At 50.9% G+C, this 14820-nt stretch overlaps 1 protein-coding gene across 1 annotated transcript in view; it reads right to left on the bottom strand.

Annotated features, from left to right (window-relative positions):
- Positions 1 to 328: 328 nt before the first annotated feature.
- ZNF541 (zinc finger protein 541) overlaps positions 329 to 14820 on the bottom strand; it is a 43291-nt gene continuing 28799 nt past the window's right edge. Inside the window, exons 9-16 of the mRNA XM_045441886.1 lie at positions 11917 to 11980; positions 11140 to 11282; positions 10700 to 10803; positions 8767 to 8842; positions 8167 to 8255; positions 1508 to 1648; positions 1145 to 1326; positions 329 to 1043 (exon numbers count right to left, since the gene is read on the bottom strand). Of these exons, the coding sequence (XP_045297842.1) occupies positions 881 to 1043; positions 1145 to 1326; positions 1508 to 1648; positions 8167 to 8255; positions 8767 to 8842; positions 10700 to 10803; positions 11140 to 11282; positions 11917 to 11980 (962 nt within the window). The 3' untranslated portion in view covers positions 329 to 880. The remainder of the gene's footprint in view (positions 1044 to 1144; positions 1327 to 1507; positions 1649 to 8166; positions 8256 to 8766; positions 8843 to 10699; positions 10804 to 11139; positions 11283 to 11916; positions 11981 to 14820) is intronic.

The following is a 14820-nucleotide window of genomic DNA, read 5'->3' as shown; positions in this document are numbered from 1 at the left end:
ATGGTGACCTTCCTGCTCCTGTGGCCGCGAGCATAGCCACGGCCAGTGTCTGCAATCGCCTTTTCATTTATTTATCACCGCTGCCTTCCCACTCCTAGAACGCAAGCTCCACGGGGAGAGGGACCTTGTTCCTTGCATCACGGTGGCCCCGTTGCACGGACCGGGTGCTGTCTGGCTCACTAGGTGCCTAATAGGTGCTGGCTGAACGCGTGTATGAGGCCCCCAGCTCCTCCTGGGCAGGAACTCCGCTTACGCATCTCCTCGGCTCCAGTGAGAAGCCGGGGCTCGAAACTCTGTTGGATCAGCAGGCCAGGGAAGCCAGAAGACAGCCGCTCAAGAACCCAATTTAATAAGACTTACAAGTCGACACGTACAAAAAAAAACCTAACCATGTACAAGTCCTTGCCAGACTAGGGACTGAATCTGGAAAGCAGAGAGACTCCCCTGGGGAGGGGCCCCAACAGGCCGGAGATCTGAAGGTATCTTCCCACTGATTCTCTCCATCTCGGCCTTATCTAACAAATGTAACCAAACCCCAAAACTGAGGCTAAGATTTAAGAGCTACCCAGGCCTGCCTCGCTCCCTCCCCACGCCTCCCTGCTCCGGGACAGAGTAGAACTGAAAGAAGGGGAGACACTATCAACCTAAAGAGCGTGGAGCCTCTGGCACCGGCCGACAGGGACGTCACCGCGGTCTGGCGACTGGGTGCTTCTCCTGCCTATTTATGGCCAAACGCCCACCGTGTTTCCAAGCCGGGCTGGCCACTGCGGGACGGTGAGGGTGGGGAGGAGGCAGAGGGGGGCCCCAGACACCCCGGAGAGGCCGAGGGGAAGGGCTGCAGGGCTGCCTCGCCGCCTCGCCCCAGCTCTCCACCCAGGCGTCACCACTGCAGGGGCCCGATGTCGGCCCCCATCTCCTCCTCCTCGTCCTCCTTCAGCTGGAAAGGCTTCACAGGCCACTTCACCCGGACGACGGGCTCCACGTGGTCCTGAAGCCGGTGTCGCTTCATGTGGGCGTTTCGACTCTTGATTTTGTCGAACACCCTGAGGAGCCACCAGAGGGCGTGGGTCAGAGCAGGCGGCAGGGGGGTCACCCGAGGGCAGGGGATGCGGGCACAGGGCACATCCGGGGGAAGGGCTGGTACCTCTCACACTCCCTGCAGGGGAAAACGCCCCGGCCCTCCGCACTCCCCGGCGGCTCGGGGGTCCGCTTGGGGCCGGCGTTTGGGCTAGAGTTGAGAATGGACTCCCTCCTGTAACTCTTGGTCTTTATCTTGAACTCGGGAGTGGGGCGGTGGCTGGGTCTCTCCCGAGGGCTGCAAGTGACCTGCGAGAATAGAGACACAGCCGCTGTAAGGGTGCTGGCCCTCCACCCTTCTAAGGGAGGCGCTTTCCTCCGCAGGGAAACCTTTCCCTCCGGGCGCCCTTCCCTGTTCCTTGAGCTGGATGGGCCGGGGCCTCCGGATCAGGGCTGACCTCCAGCCCCCACCTTCCCCCAGACCTTCTACCTTTGCTTCTGTCCTGTCTGCCTCCTCTGGCTCTCTCTTGACCCTCTTCTCCAGCCCTGGGGCTCGGCCACAGTCAAACTTGATCATTTTTTTCCAGATGTAATAGTACTCAACACACTGGGCTACAGTCTTTGTCTGAATCTAGTGAAAGAAAACAGGAGCCGGCTACGGGAGACACCTCACAAGCGAGCGAGGGGCATCCCGTGTGGCCGTGAAGCCCCAAGTCCCCTCCCCCCGGGGCCAGTCACTGTCTGAAAGCCCTCCTGAGATGCCTCTGCTTCAGCCTGGGGCCCCCTTCGCTGCAAGGGGCGGAGAATCACAAAGCCCTCGCGGCTGAGGGGGGGTTCGGAGCGAAGCCCCCATAGCCAACACCGGCTACGCTCTGCGCCCTGAGTGGCAAATCCATCCTGGGGATGCTTCCCTGCGGGAAGGTGCCCTAGAAGGCGTGCCACGAGCATGTTCACTGTGGCATCACGCCCGCCCGGTAGCCGCCTGCTTCCCCATTGGGACTGATGCAAGCAGAAGGCCCTCAGGGGGTGCCTCCCGGCCTTCGTGACCCGTCGCAGGGCCCCCGAGGGACAGGGGAGAGTGGCCCACGAGAGGAGGAAGAGGTTCTGAGGGCACGGTTTGATCCTGGGCAATCAGACCCCACTTTGCTCCTCCCTCCACTGAGAAGTGATGCCGTGAACGGTACCTTCTGTAAAAACAAAACACAAGGGAAAAGTTTAATGGCTCTGGAAAGAAAATGGCTCAGGTAAATCAAATTGGCCATTTAATATCTGGAGCTCACTTCAGAAGATATCTCCTCCTCCGTGTGAATTTTTCTCAGCTTTGTGTGTCTTCACAAACTAAGAGTCAAAATAGTACACCCCTGCCCGTCTAGGAACTGTCACTAAGTTAAAAAACAAAAACAAAACCAAAACACGTTGAACTTCTGCTTCCGAACAAGACAGAGCAACAGGGGCTGGAGCTCCCTCCCATCCAGAACAGTGAAACGACAACAGGTAGAGTATATGAAAGGACGGTCGGTAAGACATCAGGCGCCAATCAAAGAGGTCTTGCTGAGAGAAAGAAACAGAAACTACCACCTTGGGAGAGTTTCCAGGCCACAGCTGGGGGAGGGGGGCGACCCAGGCAGAGCCCGGCAGACTCCCTGAGTTGGAAGGGAGCCGAGTGCCTGGGACCAAGGTGGCAAGAGTCCACAGGGCAAAGTACAGCAGAGGAGACGGCGGCACGGAGGAAAACGCCAGAGATCCGGACAGCGTTGCCCTCGAGGATTCAGCGAAGTGCGTGTGAAGAGACCACACGAAGCTCGGTAAAGACTCATCCAAAATGGTCAGAGGGAAAGGGGCCCGTGGCTCTCATGGGGACGGGAATGGTGTGTGTCCCCACCAGCTGGGGTGGAAGACCTCATAACTCACAGGGCACTGGAAGAGTAAGGAGGAGGGTTTTGCCTCAGAAATGAGGAATAATTAATTAGCCTTAGATGAACGTCGTTCTGGTTCCAGGTTAAAAAACCTAAAGGCAATACCCCAAAGGAACAAGCTGTAGGGCGCCTGGGTGGCTCGGTTGGTTAAACTCTTGGTTTGGCTCAGGTCATCATCCCAGGGTCATGGGATTGAGCCCCACGTCAGGCTCCAACAGCCCGGGGGGGGGGGGAGCCTGCTTGAGATCCTCATTCTCCCTCTCTCTGCCCCTCCCCAACTCGCACACATATGCTCGCTCGCTCTCTTGCTGTCTCAAAATAAATAAAACTTCAAAAAAAAGGGGAAAAAGTTGTTTTCAAGTAACTGTGCCAGAACAAAGTTCAAGGATATTTATAAGAATGCAAAAATATCCAGCACCCAATAAGCCGAAATTCACAACGCCTGGAATCTAATGAAAAATTACCAGGCAAGCAAAGAGCCAGGAAAATATAAAATGTGGAGAAAAGTCAATCTGTCAAAATCAACCCAGAACACACACAGACGTTAGAATTGGCACCAAAGTGGGGCACCTGGGTGGCTCAGTCAGTTAAGCGGCCGACTTCGGTTCAGGTCATGGTCTCGCGGTCTGTGAGTTCGAGCCCCGCGTCGGGCTCTGTGCTGACCGCTCGGAGCCTGGAGCCTGTTTCAGATTCTGTGTCCCCCTCTCTCTCTGACCCTCCCCCGTTCATGCTCTCTGTCTCAAAAATAAATAAACGTTAAAAAAAAAAAAGAATTGGCAACAAAGGACATTAATATTATGATATCTGCATAATATATGATCAAAAAGTTAAGTAGAGACATGGAAGATATAAAAGAGACCCAAAGGGGGCGCCTGGGTGTCTCAGTCGGTTAAGTGTCCGACTTTGGCTCAAGTCATGATCTTGTGGTCCGTGAGTTGGAGCCCCCCATTGGGCTCTCTGCTGGCAGCCCCGAGCCTGGACCCTGCTTCGGATTCTGTCTTCTCTCTGCCCCCACCCCGCCCCCCTCTCGCACTGTCTCTCTCTCTCAAAAATAAATAAGCATTCAAAAAAAAATAATAAAAATTAAAAAAGAGACCCAAAGAGAACTTTTAAGGACAGAAAAAAATCTAAGATGAACACTACACCACATGGGATTAATGACAGATTCGGGGCTGCAGGAGGAAAGATGAGTGAACTTGAAGATGCAGCGACAGAAACCATCCAAAATGAACCACACAGAGGGAAAACAGTCAGATAGATGAAAAAGAGCGTCACTGAGCTGTGGGGCAAGTGCAGGAAGCCACACACACACAATCAGTGGGGCCCTTGAAGGAAAAGGGAGGGACACGAGACATATTTGAAGAAGGAAGGCTGAATATCCCCCAATTTAATAAAAACTCCAAACCCACAGATCTAAGAAGCTCAACAAACCCCAACCACAAGGGGGAAAAAAAAAAAAAAAAGAAGAAAACGATGCCAGCGCACACCGTAATAAAACTGCTCAAAATCAGGAGTAGAGAGAAATTCATACAAACAGCCAGCCACAAAACAAACAGAAGACATGTTTTATACATAGGAGCAAAGACAAGGAAATCAGGAGATTTCGTGCTGGAAACAGTAAAAGCAAGAAGAAAATAGAGCAACATCTTTAAATTACTTCAAGACTTCAAAAAAAAAAAAAAACTGTCAAACTAGAATGCCACACGTAGCAAAGATAGCTTTCGGAAATGAAGGCAAAATAGAGACTTTTTAAAAAAAAGTTTATTTATTTATTTATTTGGAGAGAGAGAGAGAAAGAGAGAGCAAGCACAAGTGGGGAAGGGGCAGAGAAAGAGAGACAGAGAGGGAGAGAGAGAGAATCCCAAGCAGGCTCCGTACCACCAGCGCACAGCCTGATGTGGGGCTCGATCTCATGAACCGTGAGACCACGACCTGAGCCAAAGTCCAATGATTAACCCACTGAGCCACCCAGGTGCCCCCTGAATAAAGACTTTTTTAGATACACAAAAGCTGGAACAATCCATTACTAGCAAACCTGCACCACAAGAAATGTGAAAGGATTTACATTGATCGGGTTCTTTCTGGAAAGTGATACCTGATGCAAACATGGATCTACACAGAGGGGTGCAGAGCCGTGAAACGAGGAACGATGTGGGTAAAAATACAAGACTTGGTAGCACTGAAATCTCTCTAAAAGTAACTGGCTGTTCGAACGAAAATAATAACAAGGCATTCGGGGGTTTATAACATTTGGAAAATAAGATGCATAACGATAATAATATAAGGGCCAGGAGGAGAGACAGAGGTGCACTAACTCTGCACGCAAAGTGTTATCCAATTACTTGAAGGTTCGACTGTGGTGAGTTAAAGATGCGTAGGTAAAAACCCATGGGGCGCCTGGGTGGCGCAGTCGGTTAAGCGTCCGACTTCAGCTCAGGTCACGATCTCGCGGTCCGGGAGTTCGAGCCCCGCGTCAGGCTCTGGGCTGATGGCTCAGAGCCTGGAGCCTGTTTCCGATTCTGTGTCTCCCTCTCTCTCTGCCCCTCCCCCGTTCATGCTCTGTCTCTCTCTGTCCCAAAAATAAATAAACGTTGAAAAAAAATTTTTTTTTAATAAATAAATAAATAAAATGCTTATTAGAGGGGCGCCTGGGTGGCTCAGTTGGTTGAGCATCCGACTTCGGCTCAGGTCATGATCTCATGGTCCGTGAGTTCGAGCCCCGCGTCGGGCTCTGTGCTGACAGCTCAGAGCCTGGAGCCTGCTTCGGATTCTGTGTCTCCCTCTCTCTGACCCTCCCCTGTTCATGCTCTGTCTCTCTCTGTCCCAAAAATAAATAAACGTTCAACAACAACAACAACAAAACCCTAAAGCCACTACCAATGTAATAATGAGTTACAGCCAGTAAGCCAACAAAGGAGATAAAACAGAATCCTAAAATTTACTACTCCAATAATCTAAAACAAGGCAGAAAAAGCAGAAAGGGGAAACAAAGATCAGGTGAGACATTCAGGAAACAAACAGCGAGATAATGGACTTGACGCTAACCGCTAACCGTCTCGACAATCACGTTCAATGTGAATGGTCTAAACACCCTAACTAAAATACCGAATGTTAAAAAAAAAAAAAAAAGCATACAATGGGATATTACTCAACCATAAAGAAGAATGAAATCTTGCCATTCGCAATATGGGTGGAGCTAGAGAGTATAATGCTAAGTGAAATAAGTCGGAGAAAGACAAATACCACATGATGTCACTCACATGTGGAATTTAAAAACAGTTGAAAAACAAAAAAAGAGCAAAAGAGACAAGTAAAAAAACAGATTCTTTTTTTAAATGTGTATTTATTTATTTTTGGCGGGGGGAGGGGCAGAGAGAAAAGAGAGAGAGAATCCCGAGCAGGCTCTGCACTGTTAGTGCAGAGCCCAAGACGGGGCTCGAACTCAAGTTGTGAGATCATGACCCGAGCTGAAACCAGGAGGTGGACGCCTAACCGAACAAGCCAACCAGGCGCCCCAAGGAAACAGATTCTTAACTACAGACGACAAACTGGTGGTTACCAGGGGGGAAACGGGGCGGGGGGGGGGGGGAGGGATGAAACAGGTGAAAGGGATTAAGAGTATACTTATCTTTTTTTATTTTAATTTTTAAGTTTGTTTTAGTGTTTATTTATTTTTGAGAGAGAGAGAGAGAGAGAGAGAGAGAGCGAGCAAGGGAGGCGCAGAGAGAGAAGGAGACACAGAATCCGAAACAGGCTCCAGGCTCTGAGCCATCCGCACAGAGCCCAACGCGGGGCTCGAACCCACGAACCGCAAGATCGTGACCTGAGCCGGAGTCGGATGTCAGATCCAATATGCCACCCAGGCGACCCAAGAGTACACTTATCTTTTTTTAAATTTTTTTTTTCAACGTTTATTTATTTTGGGGACAGAGAGAGACAGAGCATGAATGGGGGAGGGGCAGAGAGAGAGGGAGACACAGAATCGGAAACAGGCTCCAGGCTCTGAGCCATCAGCCCAGAGCCCGATGCGGGGCTCGAACTCACGGACCACGAGATCGTGACCTGGCTGAAGTCGGACGCTTAACCAACTGCGCCACCCAGGCGCCCCAAGAGTACACTTATCTTGATGAGCACTGAGCAAAGTACAGAATTGCTGAGTCATTATATTGGACACCTGAAACTAATGTAACACTTCGTTAATTAGACTTCAATTAAAACAAATTAAAAAAAAGCAACATCCAACGCATGCTACTTATAAGGACACACCGTAAATGTGAAAACACAAATATGTTAAAAGTAAGAGGTTGAAAAAAGATATACCACGCGAACACCCATCACCTTCTGAGAAAGCTGGAATGCTTGGCTATACTGGTCTCAGAAAAACAGATTTCAGAGCAAAAAAATAATAGGGATAAAGGAAATCATTTCATGGTGATAAAAAGGTCCATTTAATGAAGGAAACATAAGAATCCTCAGTGTTTATGCAGCTAAATCAGAGCTTCAAAATACATGAAGCAAAACCTGATAGAACTACAGGGAAAAACAGATCCACAGTTATAGGCAAGCATCTTACTATCCCATTCTCAATAACTGCTAGAGCGCGTAGATGATAAAGGTATGGAAAACCCAAACCATACGATCAACCGTCTTGAACTGGTATTTATTTGTTTATAATGTTTGTTAATGCTGATTTTTGAGGGCAAGAGACAGAATGTGAGCGGGGGAGGGGCAGAGACAGAAGGAGACACAGAATGTGAAGCAGGTTCCAGGCTCTGAGCAGTCAGCACAGAGCCCGACCCGGGACTCGAACCCACGGCCCGTGAGGTCATGGCCTGAGCTGAAGTCAGACACACTTAACCGACTGAGCCACCCAGGCGCCCGTGTGCTTTTTTTTTTTGTTTTTGTTTTTTTTTTTTGAGAGAGAGAACAAGAACGATAGCAAGCAGGGGAGGGGCAGAGAAAGGAGGAGACAGAATCTGAAGCAGGCTCCACATTGTCAGCACAGAGCCCAACACGGGGCTCGAAGTCACAAACCATGAGATCATCACCTGAGCTGAAGTCGGGATGCTTAACCAACTGAGCCACCCAGATGCCCCATGAGCGTGGCTTTTTAAATTAGAAACTGTTTATGATACAAGCACAGTGTCACCCCCGAGGGGCCCTTCAGCTCTAGCCCGGCTCAGCTACACGAGGCGGGGCCTTGTCTACACCGGCGCGCCCACATTCACCTTACCGTCTTGTGGATCAAGTAAAAGTCCTTCTTGTGGGTGCAGAACGCCTTCTTGAAAAGCCTCTTCTCCATGGGGGTCCAGATGTCTGAACCTATTCGAGAAATAGCCAAGACGGGAAGGACATGGCTGAAGGGCAGATCCCCCTCCTTTTTACAGCCGCCATTACCAAGCACAATTATGCGCCGAGCCTTCTGCTAAGCCCCTTCTTTGCTTAATCTCATACAACTCTCACAAAAGCCTTAGCAGGTAGGGACCATTACGATCTCCTCCTTACAGATGCAGCAACTGAGGCTTCCGTTGGTTGGGAGACTCGCCGAGGCCAGGGCCCCGGCCTGCCTGACTCCAGGGCTGGCGTGCTCACCGCTGCGCCCCAGCCTGCCTCCACCTCTCCCTGGTGGCCGAGCAGAGCGTGCGAGGGAACCCTGGGAAAGTGGGAGGGTGGGGTGCAACCAGCAGAAAACCCACCCACGGAGTCACTCCCCGAGAGGACAGGCCCTCCTGGAAAGGCAGGTGAAGGCCCCAAGAGAACTTGCTGTTGGGAACTGACTGTTCACAAGGTCCTGGCCAGGCAAAAACCACACCCGCCGCCTTGTTCCAGTCACCTGTATAGCGGTAGTCGGCCAGTGGGTGAGTCTGCGGCTTCTGGGGTCCTCTGAGTAAGAGGGTCTCCAGGGCAACCTGAAACAAGAGGAGCGTGGCAGGCGATTTTTTCTTTCATGCATTCGAAAAACACTTAGGGGCCACCTGGGTGGCTCAGCCAGTTAAGCGTCCAACTTCGGCTGCGGTCATCATCTCGCGGTTCAGGAGTTCGAGCCCCGCGTCGGGCTCTGTGCTGACAGCTCGGGGCCTGGAGCCTGCTTCCGATTCTGTGTCTCCTTCTCTCTCTGCCCCTCCCCTTGCTCATGCTCTGTCTCTCTCTCAAAAATAAACAAACGGTAAAAAATTAAAAAAACAAACACTTCGTGCCCTCCCTCAGACCTTCTCCGGCCCTACTGCTCGGAGCGTGCGTGCTCCACAGACGGGCCACCACCCGTGAACCATTTGCGGATGCGGGGACTGCATCGCTAAGCATACTGGCGAGTGCAGCTGACAGATTTCTTCTGGCAACATTTTCCTGATGTGGGAAACGGTGTGGGGATTTATTCTGGCGTGAGCGCCTTCCTTCATCGAGGACCCGCATTTGGAATCGCACTGCCCTCGACCACTACCCCCCTTCATGTTCTTCATAGCACTAACCACCAACAATTTTTTAAAAACTTATTTCCTATTTTAGGGGCACCTGGGTGGCTCAGTCGGCTGAGTGTCCGACTTGTGCTCAGGTCCTAAATCTCAGTTCGCGAGTTCAAGCCCCGCATCGGGCTCTCTGCTGTCAGCACGGAGCCTGCTTCGGATCCCGTCTCCCTCTCTCTCTGCCCCTTCCCTGCTCACGTTCTCTCATAGGTAAATAAAACATTAAAAAAAATTAAAAATATATTTCCTGTTTCGACTCTTCTAAAACGTAAGCCTGCAAATAGAGGGATTTTGTCCTGCTCACCAGAGTAACCCCCATCAGGTCCAGCCACGTAATCTGGGGAACCCAGTGCAAAAGAAAAACACTGACCCCTGTTCAAAAATTATCTTAATTTTCATTAAGAATTTCAAGATGGTGGCAGCAGCATGAAACTAAGACCGGGGCCCCCGAGCCGGCCCTGGACCCTGTGCCACGACATTACCAAGCACTTGAGACAACTCTTATCAATATGTGTTGACTCTGCCGAGCACCTCCTATGCACCAGCCGCTGCCTCTGAGCTTGAGAAAAAGCCATGACTGTGGCACCAGACTCTTGGGGACCTAGCTCGAGTGATGACACTTTTCCTCTCTCGTTACTCAGAGTTGGTTTCTTTTCTAAATGTCAAGAATGTGAGGAGGGTCCTTGGAGTAGGCAGAGGCATTTCTGTTGCATCAGGGGTTTTCACATGTGGGTTTTTAATCGAGGAGATAGAGCTCGGTAAATAAACCCAATCAGGGGCGCTTGGGTAGCTCAGTCGGTTGAGCATCCGACTTCAGCTCAGGTCGTGATGTCGCGGTCTGTGGGTTCAAGCCCCGCATCGGGCTCTGTGCCGACAGCTTGGAGCCTGGAGCCTGCTTCGGATTCTGCATTTCCCTCTCTCTCTGCCCCTCCCCTGTTTGCACTCGGTCTCTCAAAAAGTAAAATAAGAAATGTAAAAATAAATACATAAACCCAATCAGTGCAGGACCCGAGATGGGGGCACTGAGCTGTGGCTCCCCAGTGCCCCTGAGCTGTCTCCAAGGGACACCGGCACTGCTGTCGCTCCCGAGAGACAACTGGTTCACTGAGCCCGTATCTGCAGCTCACAAGCACCACACTGATCCCAAAGCCACGGAAGAAGGACGCTTGGCCCTCCTTCACTCTCCACGGGCCGCACGCACACCCCGGAGCAGACAGCACGATGCGTGCACCTGCAGCCTCCGGCCCCAGGAGAGCGGGGAGCTCCCCCAGACTCCCCCTCGCCCTGCCCCTGCCTCCACCTCACCTGAACGCTGCCCTGGGCTTCGTGCAGGCAGTGCAGGGCGAGCTCCAGATTGGTGCCCCCTCCCGGCATCACGCTGGAGCAGGCCACGTGGCAGAGCTCGGTCACTGTTTCCAGCCGGCGGTCCCGGCGGAGGGTGAGAGAGAAGAGACACGCGGGGTCAGCAAGTGCCAGGGCGGAGACTTCCCTGATGGCACCGAGAGGGGCTCCTTGAAAGCGGGATGAGGGAAGGGAGGCACGAGCACTCGCTCTGAACGGCCTGGCCCGAATCGTGTGAGAAGGGAGGTGGGTGCAGGAGACGACAGCTCAGGAGAAGCAAGAGTGCACCAAGCATGATCCCGTGCTTCTTGGTGAAGGTGAGAACTGGGGGGGAGAAATCCTCAGACGGCGGGGGGTGGGGGGGGGCAGGGCCCTTGGGAATTCGGCCGCAGAGTCTCAGCCACCTCTGTCCTGCGTTTCCGGGTTGGTCGTCACATCTCCCCACGGCTTCCAGACCAGAGAAGCTGCGTGCTCATCCGTTCCGGCCGGCGACCTCTCCTGGAGCTCTGGGATCTCAGCCTGAAACCGGCTCCCTATGTTGATGTGTCTGAAACGAGGCCACGCACACAGACGCGCGAGGCGTACACGCGTGAGCAAGACGGGAAACGCAGCAGAGACGCGCGGCGCGCCCTGCTCTCGGGCCACAGCCCTGCCCTGGGGAAACCCTCTGCCATCTGTCGCATGTGTTGAGTGTCCCGACATCCCCGACAGACACGTGCGGGCATCCCAGAAACCTCTCCAGGGATACTTCCTTCCTTTCTCTGACTTGTCTTATTGCCACATCTCTGGCTTCCGGTGTCTCTTCGGGTCTAGGATAGGGGAGGTATGTGCTGATACCTGGCACGCGTCTACATCCATGGCCATATTGATCTAGCCATGTGCCACAGACACTCAAGGGTCTTGCGCTGGACCATCACCAATTCCACCCAGAACTCCAGGGTCCTGGACATTCTGTCCCCCTGACCCGGCTATGGTACATCTGGACAGAAGGAATATTGCGGGGAGCTTCCCACATCCACCCACAGAAACGCATCCCTTCTCTTTTAGGGAGACTCTGGAGCTAGACAGGATCCCCTATGATGCTTTTCCTTGGGAAAAACAGACACTGGCTCACAAGGAGGGTAAAAGTACCCCCACTTTGGAAGGACCCACCCTCCGGTGCCAGGTCTGTTCCAACTCACGGTTCAATGCTGATCTTGGCATCATCCTTTACCATGCAGATGCCAAAAGAGCCATCCACTTGATCTAGAAAACACACAACAAAAAGCCTCAAGAAGGTGGACCACGAGTGATCGGGGCGGGGGGGGGGGCGCAGGCTCTTTAAGATCGCGTGATAAGGTGGCTCCTCACGAAATTAAAAATAGAACTACCACATGATCCGGCAATCCCACTTCTGGGTATTTATCCAAAAGAGCTGAAATCAGCATCTCAAAAGGAATATCTACACTCCCACGTCTACTCAACACTACTCACGATAGTGGAAACGACGTAATGTCCACCAACAGAGGAGCGGGTAAGGAAAATGTGGTATTTACATACAACGGAATACCGTTCAACCTGTTTTGGTTTGTTTTTAAGGAACTTTTCAGATGCAACACGGATGAGACTTGCGGACGTTATGCCAAGTGAAACAAGTCACAGAGAAGGAAATACTGCATGGCTCCGCTTCTAAAGTACCTAAAATCGTCACTTGCACATAATCGGAGCGGCATGGTAGTTGTCAGGGGCTGGGGGTCCTGGGAAGTGGGTACTGAGAACTCAGTGAGCATTAGGTCTCAGTGAAGCCAGATGAATAAGCTCCAGGTCTCTCACGCTACTCTCCTGTTAACTGTTTTTATCACAATAAAACACAGTTTTTTTTAAAGTACTCTTCACATCCAGCGTGGAGTCCAACGTGGGACCCAAACTCATGACCCCAAGTTCAAGCCCGGAGTTGAGATCAAGAGTCAGACGCTTAACTGACTGAGCCACCCAGGTGCCCCCACAATCAAACACAATTTTAAAAAAGATCGCACGGGGCGCCTGGGTGGCGCAGTCGGTTAAGCGGCTGACTTCAGCCAGGTCACGATCTCGCGGTCCGTGAGTTCGAGCCCCGCGTCGGGCTCTGGGCTGATGGCTCAGAGCCCGGAGCCTGTTTCCGATTCTGTGTCTCCCTCTCTCTCTGCCCCTCCCCCGTTCATGCTCTGTCTCTCTCTGTCCCAAAAATAAATAAACGCTGAAAAAAAAAATAAAAAAAATAAAAAAGATCGCACGAAGGGGCATTGGACTTCCAAAAAGCAGAGTAAGGAACTCAGCAGAACAACAAATTCTCTGATAAAAATTATTTTAAAGAACAGTAAGCGAAAGTCTCTGGAAGCTGTCCTAAAGGCATACAGCATTTTACAAAATACCCATTCAAGAAAGCGACTAAATATTGGTAAGAACAGCGAGAGTCTGTGGCATCCGCCCATCACTTACCCACCCACCCCCGCCAGCTCTGTGGAACAGGAGCTCTGCCCAGAGTGCCCTACTCCAGGCAGGTGCAGCCAAGGAGACAGGTTTCCTCTGCCCACAGTTCCCATGCTTAAATAACTAAAGGAAGGTATGATAAAGATTTCTAACAAAGACAGAATACCATTAAGAGACAGAATATATAAGAAAGGGCCAAATGGAAATCCTGGGGTTAAAAAAGTACGATAGGGGCACCTGGGTGGCTCAGTCGGTCGAGGGTCCGACTTGTGCTCAGGTCATGATCTCGCAGTTCATGAATTCGATCGAGCCCCACATCCGGCTCGCTGCTGTTAGCCTGTCAGCCCAGAGCCCACTTCAGATCCTCTGTCCCCCTCTCTCTGCCCCTCCCCGACTCGCACTCTCTCAAAAAAATATTTAAAAGATAAAAAAAATACAATAACCAAAATGAGGTCAACGGTAGATGTGCGCTGGCAGAAGAAATGATCAGCAAACTCCAAGATCAATGGAAATTATGTAATCTGAAGAACAGAGAGAAAAAAAGAATGGAGGAAAATGGAGTGAGCCTCAGAGAAATGTGGGACATCATTAAACGCAGCAAAATACTCGTAATGAGAGTACCAGAAAAGAGGAGGAGGGGCAGAAAAACACGAATCATGGCTTTGATGCAACAGCTGAAAACTTCCCACATTTGGTAATAGGGAAAGGAAAAGAAAAGAAAGGAAAGGAAAGGAAAGGAAAGGAAAGGAAAAAGATCTAGAAATCCAAGAAACTACAAACTCTAAATAGAATAAACACAAAGAGGTGTACATCCAGACACATCTTTGGCAAAATGTTGAAAGCCAAAGATAAAGATCTTGAAAGTACAAAGAGGAAACCAACTTATTCCGTGCAAGAACACCCCAGTCAGATTAACGGCAGACTTCTCGTCAGAAACAATGGCAGTCAGGAGGCAGTGGGATAACATATCCAAACTGCTGGAAGTAAAAAGCTATCAACCAAGAATCACATCCAGCAAGCTCCTTTTCAAAAATAAAGGTGAAAAAAAGTGATTCTCAGATAAATAAAAATTGCGAAGATTTGTCGTGAGACCTGTCTTACGAGAAACGGTAAAGGTGGCATATCACTCAGTCATAAAAAGGAACAGAATACTGACATAAACTGCAACTGAGGCGAAGCCTGAAAACATCATGCTAAGGGAAAGGAGGTGGTCACGAAAGACCACGTATTATAGGATTCCACATATGTGTAATGTCCAGATTATACTAGCAGTTACCTGGGGGGGGGGGGTATACCTGGGGTTGGGGGGCAGGGACAGGAGTGGCTGCTAATGAGTGTGGGGCTTCTTTCGTGGGTGATGACAATGCCTGAAAGTTGATGGTAGTAATGGATGCAGTTCTGTGAACAGAACAAAAACCACCGCTGGGAAGGCAAATTGGTGCAGCCACTCTGGAAAACAGTACAGAGGTTCCTCAAAAAATTAAAAATAGATCTACCTTACGACCCAGCCATTGCACTACTAGGCATTTATCCATGGGATACAGGGGTGCTGTTTCGAAGGGACACGTGCACCCCATGTTTATAGCAGCACTATCCACAATAGCCAAAGTATGGAAAGAGCCCAAATGTCCATCGAT

Source organism: Leopardus geoffroyi, chromosome E2 (assembly GCF_018350155.1).
Source record: "Leopardus geoffroyi isolate Oge1 chromosome E2, O.geoffroyi_Oge1_pat1.0, whole genome shotgun sequence".
NCBI classification, from domain to species: Eukaryota; Metazoa; Chordata; class Mammalia; order Carnivora; family Felidae; genus Leopardus; species Leopardus geoffroyi.
The sequence above is the reverse complement of the archived record's forward strand: the minus strand, read 5'-3'. Positions and strand labels throughout refer to the sequence as shown.